At 41.9% G+C, this 18,198-nt stretch overlaps 1 protein-coding gene across 1 annotated transcript in view; it reads left to right on the plus strand.

Moving 5' to 3' along the window:
• LOC124775906 overlaps positions 1 to 17,781 on the plus strand; it is a 111,297-nt gene extending 93,516 nt beyond the window's left edge. Inside the window, exon 6 of the mRNA XM_047250741.1 lies at positions 13,910 to 17,781. Coding sequence (XP_047106697.1) covers positions 13,910 to 14,837 — 928 coding nt within the window. The 3' untranslated portion in view covers positions 14,838 to 17,781. The remainder of the gene's footprint in view (positions 1 to 13,909) is intronic.
• The last annotated feature ends 417 nt before the right edge of the window (positions 17,782 to 18,198 follow it).

Below are 18,198 nucleotides of genomic sequence, written 5' to 3' on the forward strand. Positions count from 1 at the left end.
GGAGTCCATCTATGCCCTGGAATGGTCCTGTCATTCAGTGGTGTTTGTGTGGATCCCAGGACATGTCGGAATCCCAGGCAACGAACTTGCCGACAAGCTGGCCAAACAGGTGACGCAGTAACCGCTTCTGGAGATGGGAATCTCTGAAGCTGACATGCGTTCTGTCTTACACCGCATGGTTTTCTGGCTTTGGGAGATGGAATGGCATAACAGTACGCACACAAAATTGTGTGTCATTAAGGAGACTACAAATGTGTGGAAGTCTTCCATGCGGTCCTCTTACAGGGAATCAGTTGTCCTCTGCCGGCTCCACATTGCCCATACACAGCTAACCCATGGTTACCTACACCGTTGCGAGGACCCATCTCTGTGTCACTGTGGTTCCCAAATGGCAGTCGTCCACCTCTTGCTGAGCTGCCCACTTTTAGCCGCTCTTTGACAGACTTTTAGCTTTCCCAGCTCCCTACCTTTGGTTTTGGGTGACAATGCCTCAGCAGCAGCTTTAGTTTTACATTTTATCCGTGAGAGTGGGTTTTATACTTCTATGTAGGTTTTAGCGCATGCCCTTTGTCCCTCTGTGTCCTCCACCCTAGTGTTTTTAGGGTGGAGGTTTTAATGTGTTGCAGAGTGGCTGGCTTTTCCTTTTTATTCTCGTGGCCTGCCAACCACTGTAATCTGCTTTCTTGTTTTATTCTCTTCTGTTTCTAGCATCTCTCTGTTGTTTTCTTGTCCTCTTTTGTTCCCTTTAGTGTTCGTTGCCTTTTCTGCGTTCTTGTCATCTTTGTTTTCTTTCTGTTTTGTGTTATATGTCTCGTCCATTTTATTCTCACACTTGAGGCATTGTTTTATTAGGAACAAGGGACTGATGACGTCTCAGCTCAACCATCCAACCAACAAACCATGCAAAGATATACTCTCATTCTCCCAGTCCCTGCAATAGAAACACATCTTTGCCAACAATCCCTTCAACCAAACCAACTTAATCCTAATATTGAACCCTGCCTCTCCCAGTTCATACCACCATCCAAATCTGATCCTCCCCCCTCCCACCTAACCAACCTCTGGTCACCTTCCAGGAAGTCCTTACCTCCAACTTGGCCTCACCATCCTTCCCCAGGTACCGTACTCGGAATACCATCATTTCAGCAGAAGAAAGGACAGCAATATACGACCTCAAGACAAATTCTGACCTAATCATCCTACATGCAGAAAAAGGTTCCAACACTGTTGTTATGAGTCGCAGTGATTACCTGGCAGAAGGCCTCTGCCAATTACATAACCTCCAGTCCCTGTTTAAAGCCTAAAGCCCTTCCCAGAGCCTCTCCCCTGAATCCATTTCCCTCCTGACCCCCCCCCCTCCCTCTCTCTCTCCTTCCCCTCTCTCTCTCTCTCTCTCTCTCTCTCTCACACACACACACACACACACACACACACACACACACACACACACACCTTCACCTTCACCTTCTACATGGTCCCCAAAACCCAGAAGCCTGACAACCCTGGATGCACCATTGAAACTGGTTATTGTGCCTCCACTGAAAGAATTTCACTCCTTGTTGAGTAACATCTTTAACCTATTGCCCGTAATCTAGCCTCCCATGTCAAAGATATCAACCAATTCCTTCACTGACTCTCTGCCAACCCCACCCCTATACTTCCTGGGTCCCTGCTTGTCACTGTTGACTCCACCTTCCTATTGAGCACTACCATCCCAACATCGTTCAGACTCCAAATCCACCACATCTTCCTCATATACCTCACTAACTATATCTTAAATCACATCTACTTCTCCTCTGAAGGGAAGACAGACAAACCAATCTACATCACAGCCATGAGCATTGCATGGCACCCTCCTGTGCTGACCTGTTAAGGGTCATCTAGAAGAGACCTTCCTAGGCTCCAAAACATCAAACCCCTAGTCTGGTTCAGGTTCATTCGTGGTATCTTCATGATCTGGATTCAGGGCTAAGGTGCCTGACCTTCATTCCTTCACAATCTCAACACATTCTCTCCCATCCACTTCACCTGGTCCTCAACTCAGCGTACCACCTTCCCAGACGCTGACCTTCTCCTCTGATTGTCCCACCCACACATCTGTCCACATTAAACCCACTAACACAACAGTACCTACATTTCGGCAACTGTCACCCCTCACACACACACACACACACACACACACACACACACACACACACAAAACAAAAAAAAAACCACCTCTGATGCAGGCTGGCCACACATGGATCGTGAAACTGCAGTGACACGAACTTCCGTGCTCAGTATTATGCTGAAGGTCTTACCAAGGCCTTCACGGAGAGGCACAGCTCACCAGACCTAGTGTGCAAACAGATCTCCTGTGCCATTTCTTTTCATACCCATATCACCCCCAGGAAACAGGTGCAAAGGAGTATCGCCTTCATCACCCAATACCATTCTGGACTGGAACAGTGACCCACATCCTTCGCCAGGGCTTTGCTTACGTATTATCTGGCCTGGAAGGAGAGCATCCTACCCAACATCCTTCCGACCCCTCTAAAAGTGATGTTCCATCACCCATACAAACTCCGTAACATCCTACATCTACATCTACATCTACATCTACATCTATACTCCGCGAGCCACCTTACGGTGTGTGGCGGAGGGTACTTATTGTACCACTATCTGATCCCCCCTTCCCTGTTCCATTCACGAATTGTGTGTGGGAAGAACGACTGCTTGTAAGTCTCCGTATTTGCTCTAATTTCTCGGATCTTTTCGTTGTGATCATTACGCGAGATATATGTGGGCGGTAGTAATATGTTGCCCATCTCTTCCCGGAATGTGCTCTCTCGTAATTTTGATAATAAACCTCTCCGTATTGCGTAACGCCTTTCTTGAAGTGTCCGCCACTGGAGCTTGTTCAGCATCTCCGTAACGCTCTCGCGCTGACTAAATGTCTCCATGCCATGACGAATCGCGCTGCTTTTCGCTGGATCATGTCTATCTCTTCTATTAATCCAACCTGGTAAGGGTCCCATACTGATGAGCAATACTCAAGAATCGGACGAACAAGCGTTTTGTAAGCTACTTCTTTCGTCGATGAGTCACATTTTCTTAGAATTCTTCCTATGAATCTCAACCTGGCGCCTGCTTTTCCCACTATTTGTTTTATGTGATCATTCCACTTCAGATCGCTCCGGATAGTAACTCCTAAGTATTTTACGGTCGTTACCGCTTCCAATGATTTACCACCTATGGCATAATCGTACTGGAATGGATTTCTGCCCCTATGTATGCGCATTATATTACATTTATCTACGTTTAGGGAAAGCTGCCAGCTGTCGCACCATGCATTAATCCTCTGCAGGTCCTCCTGGAGTACGTACGAGTCTTCTGATGTTGCTACTTTCTTGTAGACAACCGTGTCATCTGCAAATAGCCTCACGGAGCTACCGATGTTGTCAACTAAGTCATTTATGTATATTGTAAACAATAAAGGTCCTATCACGCTTCCCTGCGGTACTCCCGAAATTACCTCTACATCTGCAGTTTTTGAACCGTTAAGAATGACATGTTGTGTTCTTTCTTCTAGGAAATCCTGAATCCAATCACAAACCTGGTCCGATATTCCGTAAGCTCGTATTTTTTTCACTAAACGTAAGTGCGGAACCGTATCAAATGCCTTCCTGAAGTCCAGGAATACGGCATCAATCTGCTCGCCAGTGTCTACGGCACTGTGAATTTCTTGGGCAAATAGGGCGAGCTGAGTTTCACATGATCTCTGTTTGCGGAATCCATGTTGGTTATGATGAAGGAGATTTGTATTATCTAAGAACGTCATAATACGAGAACACAAAACATGTTCCATTATTCTACAACAGATTGACGTAAGCGAAATAGGCCTATAATTATTCGCATCTGATTTATGACCCTTCTTGAAAATGGGAACGACCTGCGCTTTCTTCCAGTCGCTAGGTACTTTACGTTCTTCCAGCGATCTACGATAAATTGCTGATAGAAAGGGGGCAAGTTCTTTAGCATAATCACTGTAGAATCTTAAGGGTATCTCGTCTGGTCCGGATGCTTTTCCGCTACTAAGTGATAGCAGTTGTTTTTCAATTCCGGTATCGTTTATTTCAATATTTTCCATTTTGGCGTCCGTGCGACGGCTGAAGTCAGGGACCGTGTTACGATTTTCCGCAGTGAACCAGTTTCGGAACACTGAATTCAGTATTTCTGCCTTTCTTCGGTCGTCCTCTGTTTCGGTGCCATCGTGGTCAACGAGTGACTGGATAGGGGATTTAGATCCGCTTACCGATTTTACATATGACCAAAACTTTTTAGGGTTCTTGTTTAGATTGTTTGCCAATGTTTTATGTTCGAATTCGTTGAATGCTTCTCTCATTGCTCTCTTTACGCTCTTTTTCGCTTCGTTCAGCTTTTCCTTATCAGCTATGATTCGACTACTCTTAAACCTATGATGAAGCTTTCTTTGTTTCCGTAGTACCTTTCGTACATGATTGTTATACCACGGTGGATCTTTCCCCTCGCTTTGGACCTTAGTCGGTACGAACTTATCTAAGGCGTACTGGACGATGTTTCTGAATTTTTTCCATTTTTGTTCCACATCCTCTTCCTCAGAAATGAACGTTTGATGGTGGTCACTCAGATATTCTGCGATTTGTGCCCTATCACTCTTGTTAAGCAAATATATTTTCCTTCCTTTCTTGGCATTTCTTATTACACTTGTAGTCATTGATGCAACCACTGACTTATGATCACTGATACCCTCTTCTACATTCACGGAGTCGAAAAGTTCCGGTCTATTTGTTGCTATGAGGTCTAAAACGTTAGCTTCACGAGTTGGTTCTCTAACTATCTGCTCGAAGTAATTCTCGGACAAGGCAGTCAGGATAATGTCACAAGAGTCTCTGTCCCTGGCTCCAGTTCTGATTGTGTGACTATCCCATTCTATACCTGGTAGATTGAAGTCTCCCCCTATTACAATAGTATGATCACGAAACTTCTTCACGACGTTCTGCAGGTTCTCTCTGAGGCGCTCAACTACTACGGTTGCTGATGCAGGTGGTCTATAGAAGCATCCGACTATCATATCTGACCCACCTTTGATACTTAACTTAACCCAGATTATTTCACATTCGCATTCGCTAATAACTTCACTGGATATTATTGAATTCTTTACTGCTATAAATACTCCTCCACCATTGGCGTTTATCCTATCCTTGCGGTATATATTCCATTCTGTGTCTAGGATTTCGTTACTGTTCACTTCCGGTTTTAACCAACTTTCCGTTCCTAATACTATATGCGCACTATTTCCTTCAATAAGAGATACTAATTCAGGAACCTTGCCCTGGATACTCCTGCAGTTTACCAATATTACGTTAACTTTTCCTGTTTTTGGTCTCTGAGGACGGACGTTCTTTATCAACAATGATAATGTCCTCTCTGGTAAGCCGTCAGGTATTTTATCGTTTCGCCCAAGGGGGGGTCCCTCTAACCTAAAAAACCCCCGTGTGCACGCCACACGTACTCTGCTACCCTATTAGCTGCTTCCGGTGTGTAGTGCACGCCTGACCTGTCTAGGGGGGCCCTACAGTTCTCCACCCAATAACGGAGGTCGATGAATTTGCAACCATTATAGTCGCAGAGTCGTCTGAGCCTCTGGTTTAGACCCTCCACACGGCTCCAAACCAGAGGACCGCGATCGACTCTGGGCACTATGCTGCAGATATTAAGCTCAGCTTGCACTCCGCGTGCGATGCTGGTTGTCTTCACCAAATCAGCCAGCCGCCGGAAGGAACCAAGGATGGCCTCAGAACCCAAGCGGCAGGCGTCATTCGTTCCGACATGTGCTACTATCTGCAGCCGGTCACACCCAGTGCGTTCAATAGCTGCCGGAAGGGCCTCCTCCACATTACGGACGAGACCCCCCGGCAAGCACACCGAGTGCACACTGCATTCTTCCCCGACCTACCCGCTATTTTCCTGAGGGGCTCCATAACCCGCCTAACGTTGGAGCTCCCTATAACTAATAGGCCCGCCCTCTGTGACTGTCGGGACCTTGCCGGAGAATCGGCCACTGGCCCAACAGGCGAGGCATCCTGTGGTGGCTCGGAAACGATGTCATCACCACTAGGAAGCACCCCGTACCTGTTGGAAAGGGGTAAGGCAGCTGCCACGCGGCCAGATCCCACCTTCGCCTTTCGGCCAGGCACGCGCGAGCCCACCACTGTCCGCCATTCACCCTGGAGTGATGGCTGACCGGTAAGATGCTCACTGCCGGAAGACGCAGCGACATCAGGGGTTCCATGTGATTCCAAGGCCACCGAAGTAGGCATAGGTCTCACCACAGTTGCCCCAACGCCACTACGAGCCGACGCCTGCGCCTCAAGCTCGATGAGCCTAACAGACAAAGCCTCCACCTGCCCCCGAAGAGTGGCCAATTCTCCTTGCGTCCGCTCACAACAACCACAGTCCCTACACATGACTGTGTTTACCCTACTCTATACGGTGACAAATTCCCAAGATAATCTTCTGATGAGCTACTCTGATAATCAAGAAACACTCACTGAAATACGAGACGCGAAAACTACGCTAGGTTTTCCCAGAAAAACTATTTAAAAGCTAAGCGCAGCAAATAAGTACAAAAACGCTTTATACAAACAGTACTCGCTGCTGCTGGTGCTCTCGCTCTGGCTGTCACAAGACAACTGCTGATTCAAGTGACTAGTGGCTAACGGCCGCGAAACAAACACAAGACGGTTTTAGGGCGCTTTCTGTTCTAAACGATCAAGAAAACACTAAGAAATCTAACACGAAAACTACGTAAAGTTTTATCAAGAACTGTTAGTTACTATGCAGAGCAGATAAACACAAATAGAATCCCTTCCTTAGTGGAAGGTCGTAAACAAAATGCAAAATAAACGCTTTATACAAACAGTACTCGCTGCTGCTGGTGCTCTCGCTCTGGCTGTCACAAGACAACTAGTCCATCACTATGCCACTCCCACTCCCAACCCCTTGCCACAGGGATGATATTACTGTTGAAGACCCAGTTGCAAGACCTGCCCAATCCACCCATCCAGCACATCCTATTCCAGTCCTGTCATAGGCTTATGCTACCCCATCAGAGGCTGGGCCACCAGTGAAAGCAGCCTTGTCGTATACCATCTCTTCTGCAATAACTGCACAGCCTTTTATATTGGTATGACTACCAACCAATTATCCTCTAGGATGAACAGTTGTCACCAAGCTGTGACCAAAAGCAAAATTGACCATCCTGTGGCACAACATACTTGATTTAAGTGGCTGCTTCACTACACGAGCCATCTGGATCCCCTCTACCACAAGTTTGTCTGGACTTACAGATGGGAGTTATCCTTACAACACATTCTCCACTCCCAAAAAGATCCTGGTCTCAACCTACATTAACCTACTGTCCCCACACCCTCCACCCAAAATTTTCTACCCTCTGTCATAAATCACCTTCTCCCTATTCTTATCTCCCACTATCCTTTGCCAACACACCCGCCCATCTTTCCCCTCCTTTCTTGCTTCCCCCTCCCCCTCCCCCCCCACACCATCACCTCTGTACCTCACAGGCTCCTGACACTATGCCTGTTGACATCCTACTCCCTGCATGCTCTGCCAGACAAGACTGTTCTCTCCACCACCCATATCCTGCTATCCCTTCCTCTTCCCCATACCCTTCTAGATTGCTGCTTATGTTCTACATGACAGTTGCATTCTGGTCTGAGATACCGGAGGTGGTGGTCCGGTGCGTGCGTGCGTGTGGGGGGGGGGGGGGGGGGGCGCGTGTGTGCGCGCGTGTGTGCGTTCATATGTGTGTGTGTGTGTGTGTGTGTGTGTGTGTGTGTGTGTGTGTGTGTGTGTGTGTGTGTGTGACAATGGCTTTGCCCGAAAGCCAATGTGTAAGTGCTTTCTCATTGTGCTTGTCTGCAGCTTGTCTTCGTCCTTCCATGACCATCTCTCTTCCATCATCTTAAACATTGCTTTTCATCAGTTATTCACCTACCAGGTCTCCCAATTAAGATGGGAAGCTTCCTATTGTCCATTTTTTCTCATGCCTATTGGTTATTCCATTATTTCTTGTGATCTTTAAACTGCGTCCGAACAGGCCAATGGTACCAACTGGTTGTCGTGCATCCTCAGCCCACAGGTGTCACTGGATGCAGATATGGAGGGGCATGTGGCCAGCACACTGCTCTCCCAGCCATATGTTAGTTTACGAGACCCGAGCTGCTACATCGCAATAATGTAGCTCCTCAGTTTGCCTCACAAGGGCTGAGTGCATCCTGATTGCCAACAGCGCTCAGCAGACTGGATGGTCACCCATACAAGTGCTTGCCCAGGCCGACAGTGCTTAAATTCGGTGATCTGACGGGAACCGGTGTTACCACTGTGGCAAGGCCATTGGCTCTCATGATCTTTAGCTACTCATAATTATTGACAAACCTAAGATTTTTTTAAAAACCCTGCATTTCAATTTTCTTTGGACAATGGCTGGAAGTCCTTCACTAATTAGTCATTATTAATCGATATACGTATTGAAGTTCATAGAAATCAGTAAGTCATGCACGACCTGTTGTATATTGTTATTTTTTCTCTTTCTTGTGCATATTGTAGAATGTATACTACTGCTGGTCTGTGTTATGCTCTGTTTGGACCTAAGATTGTGTGTTGTCATTGTGCTTAACCGAAGTCATTTATTATTGAACTTACATCATCTTCTTCCTTGCATCCTATGTCCTCAATTATTTTTTGTATGTCTCCCAATCTCTGTTTTCCATTACACAGTGTACCTTCTACACCTCCCTCGGTACCATAGAGGTTGTTCCTTGATGTCACAACACGTGTCCTTCCATCCCGTCACTTATTCTTGTCAGTGTTTCTTACCTGAATCCCTGAACAGCTTTATTTTTGTGTAAGAGGTTGTTTCACATTTGTCTTATCCATAATAATCTGAAACAATGGAAAATCCAGGATGGAACGTAACAGTTATTAAAAGGATAGTTGCTACTCACCATATAGCAGAACCACTGAGTCACAGATAGGCACAACAAAAATACTGTCGGAAAGTGAGCTTTCAGCCAATAAGGCCTTTGTCGGAAATAGGCAAAATACACATACACACTTCTGCAAATGCAACTCACACACACATGACCACAGTCTCTGGCTCAAGAGGCCATGTTGGCCGAAAACTTACTTTCTGACAGTCTTTCTGCTGTGCCTGTCTGCAAGTCAGCTTCTCCGCTGTATGGTGAGTATTAACTATCATTTTCACAGTGTCATAATAGTCTTAGTGTTTTTATTTGGTCTTTTGTTTTTCATTATACCAAAAAATATATAACTCCATTTTCTTGAAAAAGATTTCATAATAGTTTCCATGTATTATCAAATCTAGGAAAGGTCCATTGTTTGCATTTTGTGCTCTTTACCGATGTTATGTTTGTATGTCACATGGTAGAGAAGGCATGTTTCAAAAAACATGGAAACAAAAGAGCACCAAGAAAACATTAAGATGTGAATAACAATAAAGAACTGGAATGTTGGAACAAGTGAAAGTGATGGGATGATAAAAGTTGAATGCTTATTTAAATAATTTATTTTAAAACACAATTTGCCAATGAATTGCACTGGCCATGTGAGTCACATATTTGGAAAAAGCGTGCAAGAACAAAAACTGTTGCAGTTATAGGAGAAATGGCAAAAAGGAACAAGAAGAAATTGTAGAAACTTTGAAAGACAGGCCATTTTCTATTTCAACTGACAGTACCAACAAACAGTGTTCTAAACTTCCTGACAGATTAAAACTGTGTACCGGACCGAGACTCGAACTCGGGACCTTTGCCTTTCGCGGGCAAGTGCTCTACCAACTAAGCTACCCAAGCACGACTCACGCCCCGTCCTCACAGCTTTACTTCTGCCAGTACCTCTTCTCCTACCTTCAAAACTTTACAGAAGCTCTCCTGCGAACCTTGCAGAACTAGCACTCCTGAAAGAAAGGAGTGCTAGTTGGCGTTGAATGAATCTATTTGGTTAATGAATAAAATTATTCTCGTGCACTCCCCATAGCCGGAGGTATTCCCAATAAAACTTAAAGAAGTTTGAAAACATTTTAAACAATAACCCAGGCTTTGAACCCTAGTGCCGAATTGATAGTTTTATTAATGGGATGGGTGAAGTTTTACCAGAAACAATAAGTGCCAACATAGCACCCAAATTCAAATACTGCCCAGTTACCTCAGTTGATGTAGAATGGTTCTTTTCTGCTTATAAAAATATTTTGAGTGAACGAAGATACAGTCTTACTACCGAACATTTGGAACAGTACTTGGTCATTTATGTTTACAGTAATAGAAAACTGTAAAATAAATTGTAAATTGTGCTATGGTCCAATAGTATTAATTAAAAGTTAATGCTGTTCAAAAAAATTCTGCTTGTATCTTGTCTTTTAAATAGAGTTTTTAAGCATACCCCTCTGTGTGCGATATATCTCGAAGTTGGTCCTGTGCATATCAATTGGTTTGCTGTGACTCACTCGCATCACATCAGCTTGTTACCGACAACAATAGCAAAGAAGGAACGATTCTTGAAACATGGTGTACGTCCTCGTTTTGCAAATTTTTAGAAAAAAATCCCAGAGAGGCCCTCTTCCTAACCTCTACAAGAAAGTATTCAGAAAATGGAAATGCCGTGTGGCTAGGGCCTCCCGTCGGGTAGACCATTCGCCTGGTGCAAGTCTTTCGAGTTGACGCCACTGCGGCGACTTGCGTGTCGATGGGGATGAAATGATGAATGATATGAGCATTCTAAATGTACTGATTTTTCGCGTGACTGGTGCTCTTCCTTGTAATTGATATGCACAGGTTTGACTCTTATATTGCACACAGTAGCTACCATGTTTTTTATTATTTGATCTTGCATATTTCGGCACTCTTCAGGTATTTTAAGCATTTTTTGTGCACATTTTAAGGTTTTTATAATGCATATAATCCAGTTTCTAGTAATATGCCACTCAAGCCAGTTGTAATAATGCACCTGTAATGGTTGGAATGAGGAATGGAGTTGAAGGCATGTTGAAAAATTATATGCATAATGCCTTTGTTGTTGGATGTCCTTGACATTTGTCAAATTTGCCTACATAATTGGGAGCTACATGTCTGCCATTCCAAACATGATTATTTAGTGGACATAAACTGTTTCCTGCAAAGGGGTACAAAGAGAAAGGAGAAACTGAAAGAATTTCGGAAATTATACAGGGTGAGTCACTAACTATTGCCACTTAGAATAACTCCGAAAGTATGATAGTAGCTGAAAAGTTTGTGGGACAAATGTTGCATGGGACAATTGGGACCATAATATGACACGGGTTTTTTGTTGCTAGGTCGGATTGCATCAGAGATATAAAGGTCAACTTTGTTTTTTTAAATGGGATGCTATAATTTGGTTCTTATTTTCTGATAGCGGCTATCGAGACAAATCCAGTCATGTGTAACAGTAAGGTCTTAGAAGGTCAAAAGGGTGGCATGAATGTCCATTTACAGAAGGTGTTCGAAGTGGTGACCATTGGTATCAGTGCAGTGCTGCAGTTTTCGTATCATGGATTGAGTGGTATTTGTTATCACTTCGGCACTTATCGAAGCACATGCTGTGGCAATTCTCTCTCGTATATCATTCAAATAGTAAATATTCGCTGAATACAGTGTATCCATCTAACATGTCACTGACATGTAAACACCATTTGATGGTTTCACAGTACAACACTAATAGGAATGGTAAGACTAGTATCATTGAATTAAGGGAATGTGAATGATGTATTCCTTCGAAGAACAAGTTGATATGCTTCTCATTTACAGAGAATGCCAACAAAATTCAGTGAGAGCTGGAGACTTATACGCTGAAAGATATCCTCAACGTACTCACCCTACACATCCACTCGTACATTTAAATATGTGTATGATAAATTGAGAACAATGGATCTTTAACGTATCAGAAACATATCCGGCAAAGGAAAGTTACTAATGAGGAAACGGAAATTGATACTCTTGCCACTGTCGTTCGAGATCCTTGTGTTAGTTCACATCAAATTGCAAGGGAATCTGGCATGAGCCAGAGTAGTGTTGTTAGTGTTCTGCATTGCCATAAATACCATCCTCATCATATCAGTCTCCACGAAGATTGTATGTGTCGCATTGAATTCTGCCGATGGTCTCAACTTCAGATTCAGAGGGATGACACATTTATTTATTTGATTTTAACTACCGATGAGGCTACATTCACGAAACATGGAAATGTTAATTTGCATAACATGCATTATTGAGCAACTGAAAATTCGTGTTGACTGCAGTAAGTTGCACACTAAAAACCGTGGTCTGTGAATGTATGGTGTGGGATTCTGGAGGACAGAATTATAGGCCCCTATTTCATCGAAGGAAATATTAATGGTAGGAAGTACACCACATTCCTGCAAGAACCATTAGGTCTGTTATTGGAAGAAATACCTTTAGGAACAAGGAACAAAATGTGGCATCAACACAATATGTGTCCGGCACATTTTTCGCTGATGGCTAGAAATGAGTTGCAGAGGCAATACCCAAGTTGTTGGGTTGGACGCCAGACTTTACGAGTCTGGATTTTTTATTTTGGAGATTCGTAAGAGGCATTGTATATATAGGTGTTCCAACTACACCTGAAGATATGCGAGAGAGAACTGTCAGAGCATGAGCTTCGATAAGTGCCGATGTGGTAAGGAATACCACTCAATCCATGATAAGAAGATTGTAGCACTGCATTGATACCAATGGTCACCACTTCGAACACCTTCTGTAAATGGACGGTCATGCCTTCTTTGTGGCCTTTGTTGACCTTCAAAGACCTTATTGTTTCACATCATTGGATTCGTCTCAATAGCCGCTATCAGAAAATAAGTACCAAACTATAGCATCCCATTTAAAAAAAAAAAACAAAGTTGACCTTCATATCTCTGACGCGACCCCACCTAGCAATAAAAAACCAATGTCATATTACGGCCCCAGTTGTCCCATTCAACTTTTGTCCCACAAGCTTTTCAGCTCCTGTCATACTTTCGGAGTTATTCTTAATGGCAATACTTGGTGACTCACCCTGTATAATGTCAAGAATAGAGAAATTTTTGAAGAATGTTTGCACCCATTGTTTCCGTTGAGCAAATGTTTATTTTGATTATTGTAACAGTGGAAGCCTCTGTCCAGCCTGTTCACTTATGAACTGAAGTCTGGTAAGAATGATCAGTTGGATGACTCCAAACTTATCGTGTACCGGGGGGAGACAATCTCAATTGAGAGTAGTGTGTCTTCAAGAAAAAGAGCTAGTTACACTGGTATCACATGATGAAAACTGACAAAGATATAGATTCAGCTCATCACATCAGCTAACAGTTGTGATACAATCACTTCAGAACTGATAAGCTCTTGCAAATTAAACAGTAAATGTTGTAATGAAAGGGCTGAGCAACATCTGAAAAATTAAAAATGAACTGTACTTGAAATAATAATATGTAACAGTTTTCAAGGAGAAATAATTCTATTTCTTAACAGAATTTGACCCACACTTCACATAGAGAAATAAATGCAAAGTCACTGCATAAAACAGTATGGTCATTATGAAAATTGCTTCAGTATCCATCCCAGTAGTGAAAGGAAAAAAAAATTGTGTTCTTTTATTGTAAGCTAAGAGAAAGTTTTATTTGAGGTTACTAGTACTTCAGCAGCATGACAACCATAAATTAAAAAAAGGTTTACATTTTGACATGATATTGAATCTCAGTAATTATGTTTCATGTGATAGAATGAAACACTGAATTCAAGTTGTGGGTGCATTGTTATAAATACATCTCTCTGTACAGGGGCATTGCACATGTGAGGAAGCAGATGAAAGAGCAGCAGAAGAAATCCCTCCAGGTCAGCATTGGCTCAAGAAGGACTAGTGCTAGCAGAGAAGGATGCCCATCTGGCTGTCGACGGCGAAGACCTGGTGCTCAGCAGGATGACATGTCTGGCAGTGCAGCTACAAAACTGTCAAAGATAAACCGAAAACATGGAGGATCATTTTTTATATCACAAGAAAAAGATACTAATTATGCAAACAAGCCAGATGAGGGAGAAAGAAGAGTACTAGCTCCTAAAAATGTTTTAAAAATTACCATTCCAAAGAATCGCCTCACAGATGGAGCTTCTGATGCCAGCGAAGATGTTCATAATAATATTTGTAATTCTCAAGAAAATCGAGATTCCGATAATGGAAATGTAAACAGAAGCAGTAAAGAATTCCATAAATCGTCAGAACTGACAAGTGAACCATTAGAAGAGAATAAGACAATGGAAGAGCGGCCAGGCATTATTGTCACACGTATTCCAGCTGCATGTGATATCTACACTTGTGAAGCTTGTGAGCGTATGTTTGTGACTCGGGAGACTGCGTATAGCCACATGTGTGATGAAGGGGGAGAAAGCAATAGCAGTGAGACAGAAACTGGTGGTGAGATACGATTAAAAGCAGGTACATCAGCTGGGGATTCTGAACGGTATAGTTGTTGCGTCTGTGGGCAGCGATTCTCACGCAATGCTACCCTGGTGGCTCATCTCAAGGCACACACTAAGGTTTGGTCTGAGAGTGATGACAGTGATGGAACTGGCATTCTCAGAGATATTAGTACAGACAGTGATGACACTGAAATCCGCGGAAAGGGAAACAGAAGACGTCGCAGAGGAAGCCGCAAAAGTTCTACGTGTCCTAGGAAGTCAGTCAAGCTGTCATTACCTGTTGTTGTTTAGGTACCTGTGTGCTTTGACTGTACTTTCCATACATTAAGCTATTTTTGTCATTTATCTGTCATTAGCAGTAATGAATGACTTTTTAAGGGCATACTATAAGTTCTTGAAAGGCATATATTTATTTTTCCTTTAACTGATTTTTGTATCAGATTTTCTTACTTGTCTTGTGTAAATAATTTGGTAAAACCTTGCCAAATGCAGTCTTTTTGTGTGTATAATACATACAAATTCTGCAGATGCGTAAGAACTTAAAATATAAATAGGGCATTTAGGATGGCCTATAATGGCTAATAATGATCGTGTCCACAAGTAAGTGTATTGCACTAAGTGTGGCTGGTACAGAGGCCTTAAGTTTCTGTTGTTACCAGTTATTTCATTCAGAGATTTGTGGTCATTTGTTATGTGTACAAATTTTTGTAATGGTTGTTATTTTTTTATTATTTATGATTATTCTTATATAAGAGTTTTATCACTGTTACATAGTCATAGGTTTAATTATATAGTCTTACAACACAAAAGATAATGCTTGCTTTACAATTAAGCTTTTGAATGTGTATTGTGTGTTTTACTGTCAGTAGTTCATATTGATTTCGTCTGTCTCAATTACCAATTACATTTTGTCACTTTCTAGTGTACACTGTTTGCAGAAATTGAGAACAAAATGTATGGTATGCTTATCATGAGATTTTATACTGCCAAAGTGTGTGTATTTATTAATTTTTTGAACATTTGATTACTATATATGTGTGTCGAACTGATATGAGTTTCCTAGTGCCACTATTAGAATATGAAACTGAGATAAGTTGAGATATTTTAAAATAGCTCAGATACAGATTTTTGAAAAAATCTTACGAACTTTTTTATTTTCTATAAAATGGAAAAAATGGGAGAAATCATCATGAGTGTGTAGCCAGTTTTCAAAAATTAATGATGATTATGATGATGATGAGAAACAAAGTATTTACATTATTCTTCCACAATTGTCTCTTTTTACAAAATAACAGTTATAATACAACTGTTGCCTTCAGTTTTACTGATGTCTTTTCTCTCATTTGCCTTACAAGTGAATCCACGAACATGAGAAAGTTGAATCATGTAAGTTAACTTTTTGATGAGTAACATAGGTCCCATAGGTCCACTGCAGCACACGAATGAGACTCATTCAGCAGTTTGTGCAGCTTTGTCTGTGAATTTTATATCTGAATGAAACTAAAGCTTCCATGATCATACCTTGCAGGCTTTCACAAAACGTTATGCACCGAGGCATGCCTTAGATTGTGGCCTAATGACCATATAACAAAAATCACCAAGTATGTAAAGCTTCCATTATTTGAATTCCGTAAACTTTTGATATGTGAAATGATTATTTACAGGAAATAACTAAAACAGAAAATTTTTAGCGTGTCAAGTATATTTTTGAGAGTCTCTTAAAATGCCTGTATTTATTTAATGTGAGAAGTTGTCTTCCTTTGTAATTTGAACAGTTTTTTTTATCATGATCAGTAGTGTATTAGTGTTTCTTTGCCTTTATTTCTCTAAAGAACTAGAGATTTGTAGATGGGAAGAACAATGTTTACTTGCCCATTGAAGATAATGAGTACTACATCCACATCTACATCTACATGGATACTCTGCAAATCACATTTAAGTGCCTGGCAGAGGGTTCATCGAACCACCTTCACAATTCTCTATTACTGAACAAAAGTTGAAGATGGACTACAATCGTCTTGCAGATGAATCTTGGGTAGCATGCAGGCACACCTAAAGGGTCACCTCAGTGTGACACAGTAGTCAGACTGAATCCAAAGGTCCAGGATCCAGTCCTTTGTTGGTCATAGGGTATTTTTTCCTACCAATTATCACTTCTTTCACCTGGAAATGATTTATTATATGAACATTGTAAGTTTGTATTGTGATTTAGAGTCTACTTTAATCTGTAGGTCCCTCTCTTACTGTCTAGGTCAGTCAGTTCAGAGATCAGAGGGAGGCAAGGACATACCACTACAGTAGGGACATACCACTACAGTAGAACCTGTCTAAAGCACTGCCACATTCAGACCAACTTTCAGGTTGAGAACTACTTTACTTTGTAGTGCAATTCTATTATTTTTATTTTTGTCAATTTTAGTGTGCCTAAGCATCATCCTTCATTCATCTGCTAATGAATGATTGACTTGTAATTTTTTATTACCTTCTGGGAATTTCTGGCATGGAAATTGTCAATTTGTATTGTGAAAAGAGTCAGTAGATGCAATAGAATTTGAAATATTTGTGAAAAGTTGAAATTGTTTGCTGGACTGGGACTTAAACCAGAATACTTGCTTCTGCCAGGCAGTGGGCTGAGTTGCATTAATTGTGCATGCCTCACAGACTGATTTAAGATTTTCATTTCTTGCATGTTTCCCACCTCTTCCAGGTTGAGAATGCTAGTCTGGTATAAAAATTTAAGTTGTCACAATTATTTCATCACACTTAATTTCAGCTAAGAGTAGAAAAACTTTTATTCCTCAAAAGATGGTAATTAAAATTTACTTTATCTGTTAAAATCAGGAACTCTTGTTGATTCTTTTTGTTATCCAATATGTGATGCTGTCATAGTGTTTCTGGTTTTCTTTTCATAATATTTGTATAAACTTGTACTGATGTTGTTCAGTTGTTTTTGAAAGTTTTTTTGTAAAAGAACAAATTGTGCACTTATCAGCGTTTAAACAAAATGACTTGTTTGAACCACACTTAACAGCATAGGAGGTTCTGCTGTGGTTTTACCAACAGTGCTCAAGAAATACTAAATTATTATCAATGAATAAATAGCAACATAAAGCTTCCAATAGCTTAAGTGTAATGACTTTTTAGATGTGTATTTGATGATCTCTTTTTCTAGTTATGTATAGTCACTTTTTGAATATTATATAATCTCTTTTCTAATAAATGTGTATACAAAGAACTTTGAATTATTATTTCGGTTTTGTGACAGAGACTACAGTTCAGCCATTGACAGGGTTAAGAGGTTGTGTTGAGGGGAGAGAGGAGGTGGGGAACAGTGTGATAACATGGAGTAGTGCATTATAAGGGGACGAAAAAACAGAGAAAGTGGAGGCTATGTGGAAGACGTTGTGGGTGCAGTATGAGCGGAGTTAGTGTCCTCTGGCACCATATAGGTCTGTCATGTGGAGGTCGACCTGTGCCAGAGAACTAGAGGAGAATTGAGTCCAGAAGGCTAATGAAGAATGAGTCCAGAAGGATTATGGGAACAAAGGATGTGTTGTGAGGATAACTCCAGTCTGTGAAGCTGAGGGAAGGCGGAGGGGGGGGGGGGGGGGTGAGATGCAGATGGCATGGGTTGTGAAGTATGTGAATTCTT

Source organism: Schistocerca piceifrons, chromosome 2, assembly GCF_021461385.2.
Source record: "Schistocerca piceifrons isolate TAMUIC-IGC-003096 chromosome 2, iqSchPice1.1, whole genome shotgun sequence".
NCBI classification, from domain to species: domain Eukaryota; kingdom Metazoa; phylum Arthropoda; class Insecta; order Orthoptera; family Acrididae; genus Schistocerca; species Schistocerca piceifrons.